This window comes from Anolis sagrei, chromosome X (genome assembly GCF_037176765.1).
Source record: "Anolis sagrei isolate rAnoSag1 chromosome X, rAnoSag1.mat, whole genome shotgun sequence".
Lineage (NCBI taxonomy): Eukaryota > Metazoa > Chordata > Lepidosauria > Squamata > Dactyloidae > Anolis > Anolis sagrei.
In genome coordinates, this window is record NC_090034.1 from 7,255,378 (window position 1) to 7,276,709 (window position 21,332).

Below are 21,332 nucleotides of genomic sequence, written 5' to 3' on the forward strand. Positions count from 1 at the left end.
TGCAAGGAAGACTCCAGCAATACATGGAGCGAGAGTTGCCAGATGTTCAAGCTGGGTTTAGAAAAAGCAGAGGAACGAGAGACCAGATTGCCAATATCCGCTGGATAATGGAGAAAGGCAGGGAGTTTCAGAAAAACATCTACTTCTGCTTCATTGACTATTCTAAAGCCTTTGACTGTGTGGATCATAATAAATTGTGGCAAGTTCTTAGTGGGATGGGCATACCAAGCCACCTTGTCTCTCTCCTGAGGAATCTGTACAAGGACCAAGTCGCAACAGTCAGAACTGACCACGGAACAACAGACTGGTTCAAGATTGGGAAAGGCGTACGGCAAGGCTGCATCCTCTCACCCAACCTTTTTAACTTGTATGCAGAACACATCATGCGATGTGCGGGGCTGGATGAATGCAAAGCTGGGGTGAAAATTGCTGGAAGAAACATTAACAACCTCAGATATGCAGATGACACCACTCTGATGGCCGAAAGCGAGGAGGAGCTGAGGAGCCTTCTAATCAAGGTGAAAGAAGAAAGCGCAAGAGCCGGATTGCAGCTAAACGTCAAAAAAACCAAGATTATGGCAACAAGAATGATTGACAACTGGAAAATAGAGGGAGAAACCGTGGAGGCCGTGACAGACTTTGTATTTCTAGGTGCAAAGATTACTGCAGATGCAGACTGTGGCCAGGAAATCAGAAGACGCTTACTTCTTGGGAGGAGAGCAATGTCCAGTCTCGATAAAATAGTAAAGAGTAGAGACATCAGACTGGCAACCAAGATCCGCATAGTCAAAGCCATGGTATTCCCTGTAGTAACCTACGGATGTGAGAGCTGGACCTTAGGGAAGGCTGAGCGAAGGAAGATCGATGCTTTTGAGCTGTGGTGTTGGAGGAAAGTTCTGAGAGTGCCTTGGACTGCGAGAAGATCCAACCAGTCCATCCTCCAGGAAATAAAGCCCGACTGCTCACTGGAGGGAAAGATACTAGAAACAAAGTTGAAGTACTTTGGCCACATCATGAGGAGACAGGAAAGCCTAGAGAAGACAATTATGCTGGGGAAAGTGGAAGGCAAAAGGAAGAGGGGCCGACCAAGGGCAAGATGGATGGATGGCATCCTTGAAGTGACTGGACTGACCTTGAGGGAGCTGGGGGTGGTAACGGCCGACAGGGAGCTCTGGCGTGGGCTGGTCCATGAGGTCACGAAGAGTCGGAGGCGACTGAACGAATGAACAACAACAACTATTACGAAATGGGACCAAGACTATCTAATTTATTAAACACATCTGCTTAGGTGGCATGCACCTCTATATTTCATAAATTGAAGAGAGAAGTCAGCAGCGAGGAACTGAATTGAAGTTCCAAATGATTAATGTCGCAAAAGCAGTCCAAGCTGCCAAAGGAGAGCTTATTGATTCTCACATTCTGCATACTTGCCTTTTCAGTCATTTACTCAGACTCCGCTCTTTGCATCTTTTCATAAAATATTGAGAGAGAATCGTATAGAAAGAGATATAATATTGTCCTGAAACCAATTCTGGAGGGTAGGACACATTACTTAAGAGAGAGAGATAACAGACTCTGGTCTAAAGGTAATTGTCTTATCAATTCCAGAGTGATTTTAGTGACAATGTGTAATTTTCTCCAACTCATCTCAACACTGAAATGGAAAGAAGAAATGGATTCTTTATGAGCTTTGCCATCAGTGCTAACAGTTTGGGGAAGAAAGACTTTGCACTTCAGCTATATCAGGCATGGGCAAACTTTCTAACTTGGGGACCGCATGGTGGGCCACAGTGGGGTGGGCAGGCCAGGAAGGAGGAGGTTCTCCCCAAGTCCCTTTCCTTCCCTTTCCTCCCCTTCCTCTTCTCTTTCGAAAGCAGAAAGTGAAGGAAAGACAAGAAATATTTGGATCCCAAAAGGATTGGCCTTGGTCAGGATGAGATATTGGTTAGGAGAGAAAAGATGTATCCATTAGACCCAGTATTGCCTACTCCTGATATATAATCGTGTGCCAGCTGCGACCGTACTTCGTGAAGTCAGATTTGGCCACGGTGGTCCACGCCTTAGTTACCTCTAGTTTGGACTATTGCAATGCGCTCTACATGGGGCTGCCCTTGAAGACGGCCCGGAAATTCCAATTGGTCCAATGGGCGGCAGCCAGATTATTAACTGGTGCAAATTACAGGGAGCGGTCAACCCTCCTGTTTAAGGAGCTCTACTGGCTGCCATTTATTATCCGGGCCCAATTCAAGGTGAAGGTCTTGACCCACAATGCCCTGAATGGTTTGGGACCCACCCACCTGTGCGACCATATTTCCATGTACGAACCCACACGATCTCTTCGATCTTCTGGAGAGGCTCTTCTCTCGCACCCGCCTGCATCTCAAGTGCGACTCGCAGGGATGAGAGTGCCTTCTCTGTGGTGGCCCCCCAGCTCTGGAACTCACTCCCCAGAGATATTAGGCAAGCCCCCACGCTGGCAATTGTCAGGAGGAATCGAAAACCGGGCTATTCCAATGTGCCTTCAGTGATTGAATGTAAGATACTCCCTGACCAAACTTTGCACAAAATGTCCTTAGAAGCACTTTATTTATGGCTCGTGCAATTAAATCTTCCCTCACTCTCGGATACTCATTCTGATAATTTTACATTGTCCTATCTCCCAGTGTTTTAAAATTTTTATCCTTGAATGTGGCCCTGCATAGTGAAATCCTTTGTTTTTAATTATTTGTTTTTATACTGTTGTTCGCTTATTATATTGATTTTTGCATTTTATGTATTTTATTTCCTGGTATTGTTATGTTTTTGTAGTATAATGTGTGTACTGTACTATGGGCGTGGCCTCATGTAAGCCGCACCGAGTCCCCCTGGGGGAGATAGAGCGGGGTATAAATAAAGTATTATTATTATTATCCTAAAATCCTAGAATTGGAAGAGACCCCAAAGGGCCATCCAATCCAACCCCCTGCCATGCAAGAAGGCCCAATCAAAGCACTCCCAATAGACAGCCTCTGTGGAAAAGCCTCCACCACACTCCAAGGTAGCCTATGCCACTCTCCAGGATGTTCTTCCTATTTTTCCCAGTCAAATCTCTTTCCCTGCCATTTGAAACCATTATTCCCTTGTGCCTTGATCTCTAGAGCAGCAGAAAGTCAGTCCTGCTCCCTCAATGGGACACCCTTTTAAATCTTGAAATATGGTTCTCATGTTCTCTCTCTATCGTCTCTTCTTCCATCTAAACATCCCCCAGGATGAAAAAGAAAAGGAAGGAAGAAGAGAAGGATGGAAGGAAAGACAAAAGGGTGAAAGGAAAGGAAGAGGGTGGGAGTAAGAGGGAGGTAAGGAAGGAAGGGAAGAAGGAAGGAAAGAGAGAAGGAAAGAGAAAGAGAAAGGGAAGGGAGGGAGGAAAGAAGGAAGGAAGGGAGGGAGGGAGGGAGGGAGGGAGGAAAGGAGAAAGAGGGAGGGGAGGTAGGGAAAGAAAGAACAAAGGAAAGATAGGGTGGTGAAAGAGAGCCTAAGGGGCTGCATCCGACCCCCCATAGAATCAAAGAGTGGGAAGAGACCTCATGGGCCATCCAGTCCAACCCCATTCTGCCAAGAAGCAGGAATGTTGCACTCAAAACACCCCTGACAGATGCCCATCCAGCCTCTGTTTAAAAGCTTCCAAAGAAGGAGCCTCCACCACACTCCGGGGCAGAGAGTTCCACTGCTGAACGGCTCTCACAGTCAGGAAGTTCTCATGTTCAGATGGAATCTCCTCTCTTGTAGTTTGAAGCCATTGTTCCATTGCGTCCTAGTCTCCAAGGAAGCAGAAAACAAGCTTGCTCCCTCCTCCTCCCTGTGACTTCCTCTCACATATTTATACACGGCTATCATATCTCCTCTCATCCTTCTCTTCTTCAGGCTAAACATGCCGAGCTCCAGGCCTGGGTATACCCATACTTGAGCTATATGATACAAACGAATTGGATATTTCTGACTCTCTATAACAGGCATGGGCAAACTTTGGCCCTCCAGGTGTCTTGGACTCATACTCCCACAATTCCTAACAGCTTCAAGTCCTTTCCTTTTTTTCCCCCTCAGCCGCTTAAGGGGCTGAGGGGGGAAAGGAAGTGGCCTGAGATTGTTAGGATTTGTGGGAGTTGGAGTCCAAGACAGCTGGAGGGCCAAAGTTTTCCCATGCCTGCCCTAGAAGGATATATTGGATCTGTCTCCTTTTATGCAATGCATCACAAAGGCAATGAACACTGTCCTGTTCAGCTTTTAATGCTGTTTAACATGTCACTCTTAATTGTATTGTAATGAATGTTTTTCTTCTGATGGCTTTGCTTTTATGACGTATAGATTTCTCAATGTTATTTCTCATTCTCGTTTTATTGCAAATCATCTTGAGTGCCAAGTGAGCCCAAGATCTACCGCATAAATAAATACACACAGAGAAATAACACACACCTTAGTACAGCATCTTCCCTCAACCAGGAATCTTTTCAAATAGTACCATCTGTGATGTGTTCGCCAGAAGCAAGAAGCAAAGATAATAAATGTTTCATTACTTATAAATAGCTATCTTATACTACAGAGAAATGATTGTGTGCTGTGCACTCCCTTCCCAAATGCCAGCTTGTTGTCACAGATGAAAGCCAGGATACACTTGGCCAAGCAGAGGGAGATCAAGATGGCAAACATTAGGAATGGGGAAGAAACGCCAACCCAGGAAGAACTGCATCCGTTTCCTTTGCCTGAACCCACTGGAATGGAACTCAGTTCGTACAAATGAAAGTAAGCAAAGGAGAAATGGAAGTAATCCAAGGGACAAAGAGAGAAAGCGTGAGGAGGAGAGAGACAATTCCAATTTAAAGCAGTTTGAAAAGTAGGGTGGCAGGGGGACAGTAGATTAATTGTAATTATAGCAGCCATGGTGGCGCAACAGGTTGAACCCTTGTGCTGCTGAACTGCTGACCTAAAGGTTGGCAGTTCAAATCCATGAGATGGGGTGAGCCCCCATCTGTCAGCTCCAACTCCTGCCAACTTAGCAGTTCAAAAACATGGAAATGTGAGTTGATAAATAGGTACCGCTTCAGCAGGAAAAGGCAAAGAGATGCTCCAAGCAATTTTGCTGGCCACACAACCCGGAGGTGAAAACCAGGTTGTTCTCCATTTCCTCAGCTTGGAAATGGAGAACAACACATCCCCCAGAGCCAGAGATAAGCACTGCCTCCAGAAACTGGAAATGAAACGAGAAGCCTCTGCCTTTGTTAGTGTTTGCGTGTCATTGTATATGATTTTAAAGGCATTCAATGTTTGCCTGTGTATGGAAATGCTGAAATCTGTTCTGAGTCCCTTGGAGGAGAAGGGCAGAATATAAATAAAGTGTATTATTATTATTATCATTATCATTATTATTGTAATATTTACTACCAACTTGAGACAGTTGGAAGGCAGGATACCAAAGTACTATCCAGTTTCTCTGAGCCATTTGGGAATGGGTTGGCAGAAGAAAAGTTTGAAAATATATTGAGATCTGGGGTGAAATGTCTTCAAGGGCTAACTTTGATTTAGGGTTAAAGTTGACCTGAATGCTTCAACATACACTTACAGAAAACAGTAACTAGGATGCTATCAAGAATGGCATCTCTTATGTATTGTCAAAGGCTTTCATGGCCGGAATCACTGGGTTGTTGTAGGTTTTTTCGGGCTGTATGGCCATGTTGTAGAGGCACTCTCTCCTGACGTTTTGCCTGCATCTATGGCAAGCATCCTCAGAGGTAGTGAGGTCTGTTGGAACTAGGAAAAGGGGTTTATATATCTGTGGAATGACCAGGGTGGGACAAAGGACTTTTGTCTGCTGGAGCTAGGTGTGAATGTTTCAACTGACCACCTTGATTAGCATTTGATGGCTTGGCAGTGCCTGGAGCAATCTTTAATAAAATTACAACAGCAAAACAACAGAGGGAAAACAATCTGGGACATCGAATCACCTCTCACCAAAAGATTGCTAGAACATGGCCATACAGCCCGAAAAAACCTACAACAACCCAGGCATCTCTTATATTTTATCTTTTAGGGTAAAGGTAAAGGTTTCCCCTGACATTAAGCCTAGTTGTGTCTGACTCTGGGGGTTGGTGCTCATCTAAATTTCTAAGCCAAAGAGCTGGCATTGTCCATAGACACCTCCAAGGTCATGTGGCCAGCATAAGGGACCGCCAGCATAAGGGACCTGAGGGATCGCCTCACCCCCTACCAACCCCACAGATCCCTCCTTTCTGAGGACCAAAATCTATTGGAAATTCCCAACGTCGAGACCTTGCGTCTAACAGCAACCAGACGCAGAGCCTTTATAGCAGTGGCACCATCACTCTGGAATACTCTGCCACCTGAAGTCTGTGCCTTGCGGGACTTATCAGCTTTCTGCAGGGCATGTAAGACATATCTGTTTTGACAGGCCTTTGATTTTTGATATTGCTGTTTTTAAATTGTTTTAAATTGTTTTTAAATTGTGTTAGATTTTAGCCATTCTTGTAAGCCGCTCCGAGCCCCAGGGGAGTGGCGGCATATAAATTCGAATAATAAATAAATAAATAAATAAATAAAGTAACTGCATGGAGCGCCGTTACCTTCCTGCCAGAGCAGTACCTATTGATCTACTCACATTTGCATGTTTCAAACTGCTAGGTTGGCAGAAGTTGGGGCTAATAGTGGGAGCTCACCCCGCTCCCTGGATTTGAACCAGTGTCCTTTCGGTAAGCAAGTTCTGCAGCTCAGCAGTTTAAGCCGCTATGCCATCAGGACTCCATTTTATCTTTTAGCTTGAGTATATTCATCTTCTCCAGTGTATAGATGTTCACAATGTTCTGAAGCCAGAGCCCAGAAATAATAGCTTTGCCTTCAACATGCTGGAGAAACCCGTCATTTTTCACACAACTGGTTATCTCTCCCAGGTACAGTCTAAATGTTTTAAAACAGGTTTACTTTGCAGAGGCTCTTATTCAACGGCTGCTTTTGATGTCTAGTCCACCATCTTTTACCTATACCTTCAGGACCATTTCTGTCTGATTTAAATCCTTTTTTGATTCATTCACGTCTGTTGAATTTAGAATATCCCTTTCCTCTGTGAACTCAAGACCCTCGTTTTATCATATTTACTTTAAAACGTGTTAACAGCATAATAAGCATTCACCTCACCTGATACCTGCTGTTTCTGGCACAAACGTATCATCAAAGCCACGGTGCCCAAGAAACTCACCTCTTTCTTGGCTGAGAAACAAAAACCCAAACTTTTAGATCTCATTTTCCCAGTAATTCTTTTAATCATTGCGCCTCCTGAAAGAACCACCTGCGTGAACTCTGCAACCCGCCTTACAAATTATCTCCATTTTGTTTCCTTCTCGATATGTCCATGCCATTTGTGTCCCCCATGGTGTTGCATTGTAAATGTTTTATTCACATGGCTACCGACAGACTATTCCCAAATGTTAATTAAGATCAGAAAATGAGCTGCACAGTGCATTAGTGGTTATGTAATACAGACCATTAAAGCCTGCTTTATAAATGAATGTCATTAAATTCTAAGTATAGCTGTTTTTCTTGGGCTGCCAGAAAAAAAAATGAGAGCGGGGTTATATGGCACGTTTTATTCAAGACTTTTCAAGCAACTTCGGGGAAAATAGTGATCAACCTTATGTTCGATGGTAAAATAAAGACTCTGTGGCAAAAGTTGCAAGATATTCAAGGCCTGCCGTTACCTTATGAGGCTTTGTGCTGAACTGAATGGGATTGAGTTATTAAGCAAATTACATCTGAGCTTAGCCAAGTCTCTGCTACGATATATCAGTATTGGAGAATAGCCTTTGTGGGGAATTCTTTAACAAAACTTCAGGTGGGAGTCAATGGGACATCACTGTTACTTCTTATGGCAGCAACCCAAACCACTTGGCTGCAAAGGAGTAATCTCATGGAAGAGAACACCCCCATTTCTCTCCAAGACTGTGACCAATACGTATAATAGTAAGATTATTATTCCATAAAGGGATAGTGTTCTGTCACGCGCTGGACTTGAAACGAATTGCTTTTAAAACAGGACGTGCAACTTTAGCCCAGCGGGAAGCCAGGGGGCCCGAAGAGAAATTCTTAAGGATTTTCACCATAAACAGTCTCTAGAGGGCTTGTAAAATATAACAAAGTCTTTTATTGGTGAACAATCAACAGAAACTTCTTTTGTCTTCAAAAGGTTAAACAAATGCTTCCAGGCTTTGTGCAATTGGTGGCGTCAAACTGTTGCTTTTACTCTAAAGGAAAATCCCTTTCCAAACTTCTCCCAGGCTAACTGTGATCCTAAACCTAACTGATGTGGATCCACTACCAGGCTGAACTGCGTCTCAAAACCGAGTGGACCTAACAGTGGGCCCGTAGTTACTTTGCTGGAGTTCTTCATGTTTAAAGCTGTTTTTCCCTCCGAAATTCCTCGAGGCTGTACGGCTGTTTCCCTGGGAACCTTTGGGAACCTTTAGATGCTCTTAAGACTGTTCTCCCCTGGGAGGTCTTAAGGGTTGAAGCCTTTGTACAGGAGAAAGTCTGTACACGTCCTGTACATTGACTTTCTTTGCTGAGACTGACTGGAAATGGCTTCCTTCCCTTCTCAATTGTCCTGAACAGCGGGCAGAACCAAACTTAACGATGATGGACAGGAGGCCTGCCCTATAAGTGCAAACTTTAACAGGAAGCCACCTTTCTGCAGAATCCCAAGCCTTGGGCTGCAGGCAAACACTTAATACAAGGCAAATAAAGTGGGAGCTTCTGGTACAGCTGTACCAGCACAGATAGAATAACATAACACAGAGGTTCCAACACAGTAACATTTCCAAGGTAGTTACTAGGCTTGGTTGATCCAAAAAAAATTGTTCAAAACTCATTTCGGATGTAAGGGGTGCTGGTGGTTCGATTCGGAATTAAATTCTGAATTTTCCCTATTTTTTTTTTCAGAATTTTCCTAAATTTCCGAATCACTTCGTTAATGGCGGATGCGATCGTGCAATGTATGGGATTTCTAGTGTCTTCTTAAGGCAACTCACAAACAAAGACAAAGCAAACAAAGACAAAAAGAAAGAGCCCTGCCCTTTCTGCATTGGAAGATGATTTCACTGCTTTGGGAAGGAGAGTTTGTGTTTAAAGAGTGGCTTGAATTGATGAGAGATCTAGTTCTTTTGAGGCAATGTGCAACACAAACTAAAAAACACTGAGGCCAGAGAGACCAGGTACAACGTTGACTTTTAAAAAGGTTGGAGTAAGTGCTTTGGTTCCTCCCTGTGGCTCCCACACACGCCACTCACCCACACACACACTACCCTCGTGGTGCCCACCCGACCCAAACCCCAACAGCAACAACACACAAGCGGCAAGGCAGGCTGTGCCCACTGCCCAGCCAGGCAGGCAGGCATGGATGGTAACAGCTTTTCTCCCAGCCCTTCTTCCTTTTTGCTTGCCTGCCATGTTCTTCTTCCAACTTCCCTTCAACACAACCTCCCTTCCTTTAGTCTTTGTCTTTGTTTACCCTTTCTCCATTCTCCCTTCTCCCTTCCCATCCCAGCTTCGAATGAGCCTCTGAGACATGTGCTCCCCTTTATATATTTATTTATTTATTTATGCGCTTGTATACCGCTAATATCTCAGCCTAAGTCGGCGACTCATTGCGGTTTACAACAACTAAAAAGTTAAAAACAATTAAAAACAGTATTCAATTTAAAACATGAAACACATATACAATACAAATTATTGGGCCACCAATAATAATCCCATGCATCTCGTAACTAAAATCACAATCCAAAATTCGTCCATTTGAGGCAGGTGTGAATGTTGTGATTGGCTACCTTGATTACCACTGAATAGCCTTGTAGCTCCAAAACCTAGGGGAATCCTTTGTTGGGAGGTGTTAGCTGGCTCTGATTGCTTCTTCTATGGGATTCCCTTGTTTTTTGAGTGTTGCTCTTCATTTACTGTCCTGATTCTAGAGGGTTTTTTAAAAATACTGGTAGGCAGATTTTGGCTATCCAATGCTAATCAAGGTGGCCAATTGCAACATTCACACTTGTTCCAAGCAGACAAAAGCATTCTTTCTCCCACCCTAGACATTATTGCACAGATATATAAACCCCACTTGCCTAGTTTCCAACAGACCTCACAACCTCTGAGGATGCCTACCATAGATGTGGGTGAAACGTCAGAAGAGAATGCTTCTGGAACATGGCCAGACAGCCTGGAAAACTCACAGGATTCCAGTGAATCTGGCCATGAAAGCCTTTGACAATCAGATTAAAAGCTTTGAGGTCCATCTAGGGAGGCAAAATCCAGACTGAGGGAAAGCAGCCAGAGAAATTTGAAGGAACTCCTGGAATCAACTGTGGAAACCTCCCAATCTGCTCCCAATCTAATTAATCACCCAATTTCTAATGTTTAATACGAAACAATTAATTTCCATATCTATCATTTCAAGGTCTGAGCCATTATCCTCGGCACTGAAAGATAAATAATTGTGGCTGAATAGATTCCAAAAAATAACATTTTTCCAAATCACTCACCCAGTCCAACATGCAGCCCCAGAAAGTATTCACATTCAAATACAAAAATAATGTGCGACCCCTTAGAGATCATATCTATTTGAGCAAAAATCCATTTACATTAATGCTTTGATACTCCTGTTTTGATTCTTTCTATGGCTCTGATGCATCTCAAGGGCGAGACCCACATACAGTACACAAGATAAAAACAAATCCTGTTCCTCCTAAACAACAGCTTTCCTTCCTTCCTATAGATGGCATTTGAATATTATTACACACATCATCATCATCATCATCATCATCATCATCATCATACAAGTGACTAAAAGACAATACCCACGATAATTTCTAAATGATTCCAGTCCAGCATCTATTTGCAAAAAGGCTGACAATACAATTACAGGTGATTAATACAATTCAAACTTTGCTTTCATGTTTCACAAAGCTGCCAAGCTTTCTCTTTCTATACTAAAATATCTTCTTACTGGAATGTTTGGCATGCCATCAAATAAGACGAAGGAAAAATCTAACTTCCTAAAACAGTGATGCAAGAAGTAATGGACTTCCATTCAAAATGCACCTAAATGTATTTAAAAAAAATCTTATGGAAAGCGCTCTTAAAACCTCTTTGACTCACTCTGCTTTGTTTACCACACACTTCCCACTTGTAAACCAAATTCCTTTCTGTTTTTTGAAGCTAATACACCAGATAAGACCGCACCACTAATATTGCTTTCCTGTGCATGAAAAAAACCCTCTTATTTTCTCTGGCATTCAGTACTATGTCCATTTCAGAAAACATGTGTTGAAACATAAGTACTCACTTGTCACGCTCAGATAAATAAATGGACTTGTCTTGTTTTCTCCATTTCTTTCATTGACCGCCTGGACATAGTAGCACCCAGCGTCTGCTGCTGATGTTGCAAGGATGACCAGCTGATTCTCTAGCGTGATGGCTCTGTATTTGGAAGGGAAGCAAAATAAAGTGCTGGTTAGAATAGGACCAAAAGAATTAAGTTGTTAAATATGCATAGTCCATTTGGCAGGTTTTAACAGGAGAACCCTGGCAGACCCCACTTGGTTGGCAGTCACAGGTGAATCTCAGCAAAATGACAAGCTTTTAAAAAGGGCCAAGTTTCAATTGTTATTTATTTATTTATTTACTTCATTTTTATACCGCATTTTTCAGCCCTTAGCAGGCGACTCAATGCGGTTTACAGTGCAATTAAAACACGACAGTACAACAACAGGATCGGCGACGTTGATCCACAACAATTAACGATCAGACAGGACAAATCAACAAACAACATATATAGCGTCTTAATTGAAATCGGATCCGTTCTCATAGTCGTTGCTCGGGGGTCGCATAACTGTTAGACGTCTACATTGTCTGATTATTTTTTTAAAATAAGTACCAGTATTTATAATTTTAAAATAATAAATAAAAAAAGATAAAGGGGGGGGACACAGAACCTCAGGTATTTATGATATGATAATGACCTAAATATATTTAAACATTGAAAAACATTGAAAGAACTATGGTGCTGTTCCAGCAGACACCAGCCAACCCCTCTCCAATGCCAGCGATACAGCTTAATGGTGTAACATTAGAAAATGTTGATCCTTTCCGCTACCTTGGCAGCCACCTCTCCACCAACATCGACAGCGAAATACAACACCGCTTGAGCTCTGCGTGCGCAGCATTTTTCCGAATGAAGCAGAGAGTGTTTGAGGACCGGGACATCCGTAGGGATACCAAGGTGCTTGTTTATAGAGCTATTGTCCTCCCAACCCTGCTATACGCCTGTGAGACGTGGACTGTCTACAGACGTCACATGCAACTCCTGGAACGATTCCATCAGTGCTGCCTCCGGAAAATCCTGCAAATCTCTTGGGAAGACAGGCGGACAAACATCAGCATGCTGGAAGAAGCAAAGACCACCAGCACTGAAGCAATGGTCCTCCACCATCAATTCCGCTGGACCGGCCATGTTGTCCGGATGCCCAATCACCATCTCCCAAAGCAGTTGCTCTACTCCGAACTCAAGAACAGGAAACAGAATGTTGGTGGGCAGGAAAAGAGATTTAAAGATGGCCTCAAATCCAACCTTAAAAACTCTGGCATAGACACTGAGAACTGGGAAGCCCTGGCCCTTGACCGCTGCAGCTGGAGGTTAGCTGTGACCAGCAGTGCTGCAGAATTTGAAGAGGCACAAATGGAGGGCAAAAGGGAGAAGCGTGCCAAGAGGAAGGTGCATCAAGCCAACCCCAACCAAAACCGCCTTCCACCTGAAAACCGATACCCTCACTGCGGAAGAAGATGCAGAGCAAGAATAGGGCTCCACAGCCACATACGGACCCACAAGAACACTGGAAGACAATCCTCCTCAGAAAACGAGGGATCGCCTAAGTAAGTAAAAGTAAAGTAAAGTAAGTAAGTATTTAAAGGTTTTCCCTTGACATTAAGTCGAGTCAAGTCCGACTCTGGGGGGTGGTACTCATCTCCATTTCTAAGCCAAAGAGCCTGCATTGTCCGTAGACGCCTCAAAAGTTATGTGGCCAGAATGACTGCGTGAAGTGCCGTTACCTTCCGCCGAAGCGGTACCTATCAATCTACTCACATTTGCATGTTTTCAAACTGCTAAGTTGGCAGAAGCTGGGGCTAACAATAGGAATTCACCATGTCCCGTGGTTTCGAACCACCAACCTTCCGGTCAGCAAGTTCTGCAGCTTAGGGGTTTAACCCGCTGTGCCACGGCAACCTGCTAAGCATATACATTAAGACAAATTGACCATATGTTTTAAAAATTCCTCTCGAAGTAGAAGGACGTAGGTGTCTGTGGCATGCACATTCATGCACAGATAAAGCCATAAAGATCTTTCCACGACTGAACTTCTGGATAACATGTGTTTGCTTTTCAACCATGAAACAAGATCTAAACATTGGAAGAATGTCCGTATTGTAAGAATTGTTCAGCAGTGGAAGAAGTTGTCTCAGAGATTAGTGACACAATCTTTGACAGTCTTGAAACAGATGTCTGGCTGGCATTTTCGAGGAGCGCTTTAGATGTATATTCCTGTATGACAGGCCCTGGGTTATCTGAATAGCACAATCAGTATTGAACTCAGATTGGTTAATTTCTTCCTTTTAAAAAAGTTAGATATTTGAAGATTCTTATTCCTGCTTTTTGCTTTTATAGGACTTTAAATGTGTTGGAGCAGAGAAGCCAAAACACTGTTTCCAGCATGCACAAGTGCTATGTAAGCTCAGAAGAGTCTTTTTCCCTTGACATTAAGTTTTCCCTTGACATTAAGTTTTCTCTTGGAACAGTGAGGAGCACCGGGATTGTGGTGCAGCTGGCTGAGTGTCAGCTGCATTAAGATCACTCTGACCTAAAGGTCATGGATTCGAAGCCAGCCCGGGTTGGAGTGGGTTTCCAACCAATTGTGTAGTCTGTTGTCGACCTTTGCAACCCGAAAGACAGTTGCATCTGTCAAGTAGGAAAATAAGGTACCACCTTAAAGTGTGGGAAGGCTAAATTATCTAATTTATGAGGCCATAAAGAAGACTCCAGCAAAGCATTCCAGCGGGGAAGCATGCGGGGAATGCAGAAGTGCTTCATCAGCGTCGCAGATGGACGATGAAAGTGACAGCTCCCCTGGCGGCCAGAAAAAGTTAAATAGCCTCTGTGTATGTCTGTATATGTTGTAAGTCAAAATTGGCATTGAATGTTTGCCATATATATGTGTACACTGTAATCCGCCCTGAGTCCCCTGCGGGGTGAGAAGGGCGGAATATAAAAGCTGTAAATAAATAAATAAATAATTTTTTGAATTTGCCTATTTTTAAAAAAAATAAAGTCAGGAAAAATTCTTATTCCTTTGTTTATTTATTTGGCATCCTCTCTTCCTTCGAAACTGGACTCAAAGCACTTAAAACAGAACACAAAACAGCTAAATCAGTATGGAGCAAATGTTTAACTGGCATTGACCCACCGCACAATCAAACCGACACTTTTACGGCATTAATTAAAACATAGTTAAAACTATATAACATGTATATCACATATTAAAAAAGAGAAATGAAACACCAGTTTTGAAACATCCCTCAATATCAATTGCAATTTACATTTAAAAATACGTGGCTGGTGTTTCAGAAATATAAACCCACCTAGATGTAATTTTGCAATTCTTGTGTCCCCTGTACATTAGTGCAAGAAGAGTACTTGTGTCAATCTATATGAGGCACCTAAGATCTGTGACAAGATCTCCTGACATATAGTTTTACCATAGGGATCTGAGGAGGCTTCTGATGTTGATTGGGGAAGTCACGCTGGGCCAGGGCTGCTTTAGGCCAACCCCTTGACACTGTCTTCCCAATCTATTCCCCCTCCTGCTGGAGCTCATCACAGCAGGAGGCAGAAAGGATGCAATTTGGGTGAGAAACCCAGCACTGTAAAAGGGGGTTAGGTTATTTTTAAAAGCTCCACTGCTCCACCACTCTTGGCTACAAAGAAAGACCAAGGGGTGAAAGTTAAAAAAAATGTTACGTCCATTCTCAGTTCTTCTGCAGCTTGCGCTATTTGGCTCTGGGAGATACCACCAAGGTATATGATGCAATTAAGGTTGAGCATATTATGTCTGTTCATACTGTTTTAGTGCAAAGTTAGTATGTTTTACTTAATTTTAGTAAATTGCAACATTAAGAGAACAATAGCATCCACTGTGAAGGAAGGGAACATGGGAAGAAAGAATCCAAAGATACTGAATATTAAGAACAAACTATTGTCGATTGTCTCTCTCCTGAGGAATCTGTACAAGGACCAAGTAGCAACAGTCAGAACTGACCACGGAACAACAGACTGGTTCAAGATTGGGAAAGGAGTACGGCAAGGCTGCATCCTCTCACCCAACCTTTTTAACTTGTATGCAGAACACATCATGCGAGGATGTGCGGGGCTGGATGAATGCAAAGCTGGGGTGAAAATTGCTGGAAGAAACATTAACAACCTCAGATATGCAGATGATACCGCTCTGATGGCCGAAAGCGAGGAGGAGCTGAGGAGCCTTCTAATCAAGGTGAAAGAAGAAAGCGCAAAAGCCGGGCTGCAGCTAAACATCAAAAAAACCAAGATTATGGCAACAAGAATGATTGACAACTGGGAAATAGAGGGAGAAAATGTGGAGGCTGTGACAGACTTTGTATTTCTAGGCGCAAAGATGACTGCAGATGCAGACTGTGGCCAGGAAATCAGAAGACGCTTACTTCTTGGGAGGAGAGCAATGTCCAGTCTCGATAAAATAGTAAAGAGACATCAGACTGGCAACAAAGATCCGCCTAGTCAAAGCCATGGTATTCCCTGTAGTCACCTACGGATGTGAGAGCTGGACCTTAGGGAAGGCTGAGCGAAAGAAGATAGATGCTTTTGAGCTGTGGTGTTGGAGGAAAGTGTGGAGAGTGCCTTGGACTGCGAGAAGATCCAACCAGTCCATCCTCCAGGAAATAAAGCCCGACTGCTCATTGGAGGGAAGGAGACTAGAGACAAAGTTGAAGTCCTTTGGCCACTTCATGAGGAGACAGCAAAGCCTGGAGAAGACAATTATGCTGGGGAAGGTGGAAGGTAAAAAGAAGAGGGGCCGACCAAGGGCAAGATGGATGGACGGCATCCTTGAAGTGACTGGACTGACCTTGAAGGAGCTGGGAGTGGTGACGGCCGACAGGGAGCTCTGGCGTGGGCTGGTCCATGAGGTCACGAAGAGTCGGAGACGACTGAATGAATGAACAAAATTGTCGATTGATGGTCTGTGCTGCTCACTCAATTTTATACACCAAGAGGAGGTATGAATGGTTGATTTACATGCTTAGTGGAAAAGCCATAGAGGGAAGGGAGAGCAATTGGCAGCTATAATTGCCCTCCTTCTTAAGTTAGTGGAGGCATAGTCTCCATGCAGCCGTGCAGTCAGTAAATACCGAGGAGCCCCCAGTAGCGCAATGGGTTAAACCAGTGGTTGTCAACCTGTGGGTCCCCAAGTGTTTGTCAGGATTAATTTAGTTATTAGGCCTGGGTAACAACGAAAAAAATTGTTTCTAAGATCGATTTGTATTTGGGGTTTTTTTTTGTTTCGATATTTAAAATAATTACAAAATTTTCCTTTTAAAAAGTTCGATATTTACGAAATTTCGTAAATGGTAAAAAATTAACGAATCGATTTCCGAAACAATAACGAATTGATTCGTTAATGGTGGACGCGACCGCGAAATACGCTAAAAAACCTCCAAAACCTTCTGAAGCTTCCCTCTCCCTCTGTTGTTGACTGTTGGTGTGATATTATAATTTTTTTTCACTAATTAAACCATAAAACTGGCCCAGACATGCGGAAATAATAACGAAACGACCTCAAAACAATAACGAAACGAATACAATATCGAAATACGAAGCATTTACAAAACGTTTTTGAAAATTCGTTTTTTTAAATAATTGCTCCAGAATGGTTCATTATCGTTTTGTAATTGAAAAAATTAACGAATTATTAACGAATTACGAATTAACGAAACGAAACCGCCCAGCCCTATTAGTTATGTATGTGTTTTAAATGTGCTTCTATGTATTGCCAAGATGGATTCCACTGTGTATTAGAAATGCTGTGCAGAATGTTCATACCATGAGGCTGTGATTATGTGACCTTGAGAGAAGTAAGATAAGGTTTGCTCTTGCTGGGAACAGAAGGGAGTAGCCAGTCTCAGCAAGAAGAGATAAGCAGATGTGAAGAGACTTTCGTTTTGACTAGTTCCTGAATTGTAGCTCGCTGTAGCAAGACGGGTCTATTGATTGTGCTTAGTAAACTTAGTTTCTTTTGTAACTCAAAGCCTGCAGAGTCCTTATTTTGCAACACAGTGTCTGCTGATCTAGCATTCCTTCCGCTGTGCACTGCCAAACTCTGACATGGTCTACAACACCAAGAAATCCCAGCGAGTCCACCAGCTGTTAGGATTTCTGGGAGTTAAAGGCCAAAACATCTGGGGACACACAGATTGAGAACCCTTGTGCCGGCAGTATTGCAGACCAAAAGGTCAGTGGTTCGAATCCGGGGAGTGGGGTGAGCTCCTATTGTCAGCTCCAGCTTCTCATGCGAGGACATGGGAGAAGCCTCCACAGGATAAGTAAAACATCTGGGTGTCCCCTGAGCAATGTCCTAATAGAGGGCCAATTCTTTCACACCAGAAGCAACTGCAGTTTCTTAAGTCACTCCTGACATGAAAAAAAAATACCAGTATCATATAAGTTTACCTTGCTTTTACAAATGCTGCCATAAAATCTCCTTTGCAAATTGGCTCTTGCTATTTTCGCAACACTACACAATAGTCTACATTTGTTCTGCATAAACTCCAGGACTAATGCATAATGGATTCAACCCATGTGACAGCTATGTATGGTCAACACACGTTTTGAAAAGAAGAGACAAGAGAGAAGATGCCAAGCCCATAAGGATGTCAAGCCTCTTTTGCAACTATAATCAATAAACTGTGGCCTGTTTTATTCAATGTGTATTCTTTGGATTTAGCCCCTGGCTCAACATAAGCCTGAAGTCTGGACTATGGTGGGGCATGGAGAATACAGGGTTAGTCAAAATGCATAGGCCAATAAGCCATTCAATTGAATGGCTTATTGGCCTATGCATTTTGACTAACCCTGTACTTTTAGCTGTAGGCACAAAGGCAATCAAGTGGATCTTGCCAACATTGTAGATAGAGGTGAAGAAGTAAAGGAAGCCATCAAAATTACTTCAAGATGTCTACGTCTGAAAGAAATGGCAGAAAATAACTGAAAGAGATAGTTGATTGGAACTATAAAAGGGAGAGCTCTGCAATGATAGGCTCTTAGGGAGGGCGCACGGCACATCAGTCACATTAAGGACATGATAATTAGTCCTAATAAATGGGTTTCCACTATGCAAAGAGAAAAGGACATGCAAATGAAAGAGAGAACATGATCTAATTGAAGAAGGGTCTTCACTTGGTTACTTTTTCTGCTTTAATCTTTAATTTGAATACATTTAATTTAATTAGACAGAGCAAACCATTTGTGCCTATTCCTCTACAAAAATGTTGCAGTTCTTTACAGCGCAATCCTAAGCATGGCTGCTCACACGTATGTCCCACTGAGCCCAAGGTGACTTTTTTTTCAAGGCTGCATGCATGTTGTAGCAGTCAATACAATGCTAATGTCGTGAACCAGATGCCTTAAAGGAGCCAGACACAAAGAACAGGTCCAAACAAAGTTTATTAGCACAACAAAAATAGCTTACAAACACTTAACTCAGTGTTTCTAGCAATAACTGAAAGTCTGTAGCAAACTGCTATGCAAAAAAAAAACGTAATTTAGCGGATAATCTGGATTATGATGGAATGTTCCCTAGTAACAGCAAGATCTCCCTTTGGGCAACTAAACCAGGAAATCCCAATTGAATGGCCCCCACAAGGGTCTTTCTCCAGGGCAACCCAAGAATGCACAACATGGAAGTCCCTGAACAGACTCAGAAGCAGAGTGGGCAGATCAAAAGACTACCTGGCAAAATGGCACGACCTAGAAGAATCCTCCACCTTGTGCGACTGTGGAGCAGAGCAAGCAACTCCACATCTGCATGCTTGCCCACAATGCCCTGCCTCATGCACAGAGGAAGAACTGTTTAAAGCTACAGACAATGTGGTCGTTATTGCCGGGTTTTGGTTTAAAGTTATTTAGTCACTTGTGCTCCCTCTATTTTATCAGTCTTATACTAATTTATTCATGTAAAGCTTTTGACACGAAATAAATAAAATCTTAACAATGACATAAGATTCAAAAGAAGATAAAGTCTGCTGAGTCTCTTGCCTCTTTGACAACTAAGTCCCATACACAATTGGTATTTTATTTTGTTGTGATTCATAGCTTATATTTAAAATAAATTACATTTTAGCAATGATATTACCAAACATCGCATTTTGATTTGGCATTGAGTCTTGCTAATGTTGCTGAACTATGTATGACTTTATTCCATATTCCAGGTGCAATCCAAAGAACTTCAAAACTAATCTTGAGTGTCTCCTAAACCTAATGGACGTAGGTAGGTAGCCTGTGATGTGTGTGATTGTACGTTGGGCGGGAGTCTCTCATTTAGTGTTTAAAATCTGAAATCCTGCCCAAGGATGCACTTAAACAGATCTTTGGACTGTGGCTCCTATTTGTAGTATTGCAGTTTAAATACTTTGAAAAACTATACTTTTCCTTAGCTGTGATTATATTGTTCTTGAAAACAGATCAAAAACTTTTGGGGAACGGGAAGTTCCATCTTCAGTTATGTATTTTAACTCGTGCCAGTACCTGAGTTTTCTAAACAAAAGCTTGATCCCAGGATTCTGATTCCCCTTTTCGTGGTAGCCAAGATGAAAGACTGGCTTTGATATCAGAGTTAAAAGAAAACAATAGCCGCCATACAGGGATTAACCAAGATAAAAGACTGGCTTTGATATCAGAGTTAAAAGAAAACAATAGCCACTATACAGGGATTAACACTTGCTTCCTGACAGATGGCACACCTGGCTCTACAGGAATTAATGAAATAATGGAGCATCAGTCCAATATACTAATACAGTCTACTGGGTCTTCTTTATTAGAACTATGTAAAGATGGTATGGGAGAAAGTATAAAAGTAAAACAGGTAAAGTCACACCTGTCCTCTTCCTATCAGGCTGGAACAACCTTTCTAAAAGAACAGTTTAACCGTTTACTTTGGACACAGTGCCGGATTTAGGACAAACAAGGTCCTGTGCTAGTTACGTTATGAGGAGATAAGCCCTTACCTGCTGTGTAGCACACTCGCATAGACTATCAGCTCTATCATAATATCTGGAATGTGTCCTCTTTTGCCCCCAAAACAGCTTTACAACAAGGATTACATCAACCAAAAAAGTTTTACTTCAACAAAATGATAACACAGAAGTAAAATCCCAAAAGCAAAACAAAAGTCTTACATCAGACATGAAACCAGAGTCTTTGACAAAAAAAAAGTTGCAACACATTCCAGCTTGTCAATATCTCTCTTGAATTGTGGTGCCCAGAACTGGACACAATATTACAGGTGAGGTCTAACCAAAGCGGAATAGAGCATGGGGAGCATGACTTCCCTAGATCTAGACACTATGCTCCTCTTTTCTTTTCTTTTTTTATTTATCATTTTTATTAAAGGGTTTTTTCATAGTTACACAATTACAAACACTATGCTCCTCTTGATGCAGGCCAAAATCCCATTGGCTTTTTTGCCGCCACATCACATTGTTGGCTCATGTTTAACTTGCTGTCCACGAGGACTCCAAGATCTTTTTCACACGTACTGCTCTGAACTTGGGAACCAGGCAGCCATACCAGCCAAGGTGGTTCCAAAGTGCTGGTGAAGATGGCATTGATCTTTTTCACACGTACTGCTCTCGAGCCAGGCATTGTCCCCCATTCTGTATCTTTGCATTTTGTTTTTCCTGCCAAAGTGGAGTATCTTGCATTTGTTACTGTTGAACTTCATTTTGTTAGTTTTGGCCCATCTCTCTAATCTGTCAAGATCGTTTTGAATCCTGCTCCTGTCCTCTGGAGTATTGGCTCTCCCTCCCAATTTGGTGTCGTCTGCAAACTTGATGATCCTGCCTTCTGACCCTTCATCTAAGTCATTAATAAAGATGTTGAACAGGACCGGGCCCAGGAGGGAACCCTGCGGCACTCCACTTGTCACTTCTTTCCAGGATGAAGAGGAAGC

At 42.7% G+C, this 21,332-nt stretch overlaps 1 protein-coding gene across 5 annotated transcripts in view; it reads right to left on the reverse strand.

Moving 5' to 3' along the window:
• Positions 1-21,332, reverse strand: part of LOC132782172 (protein sidekick-1) — a 986,469-nt gene that overhangs the window by 663,174 nt on the left and 301,963 nt on the right. For all 5 annotated transcript variants that reach the window (XM_067473286.1, XM_067473289.1, XM_067473288.1 and 2 more), the window contains exon 5: positions 11,372-11,505. In XM_067473286.1, coding sequence (XP_067329387.1) covers positions 11,372-11,505 — 134 coding nt within the window. The remainder of the gene's footprint in view (positions 1-11,371; positions 11,506-21,332) is intronic.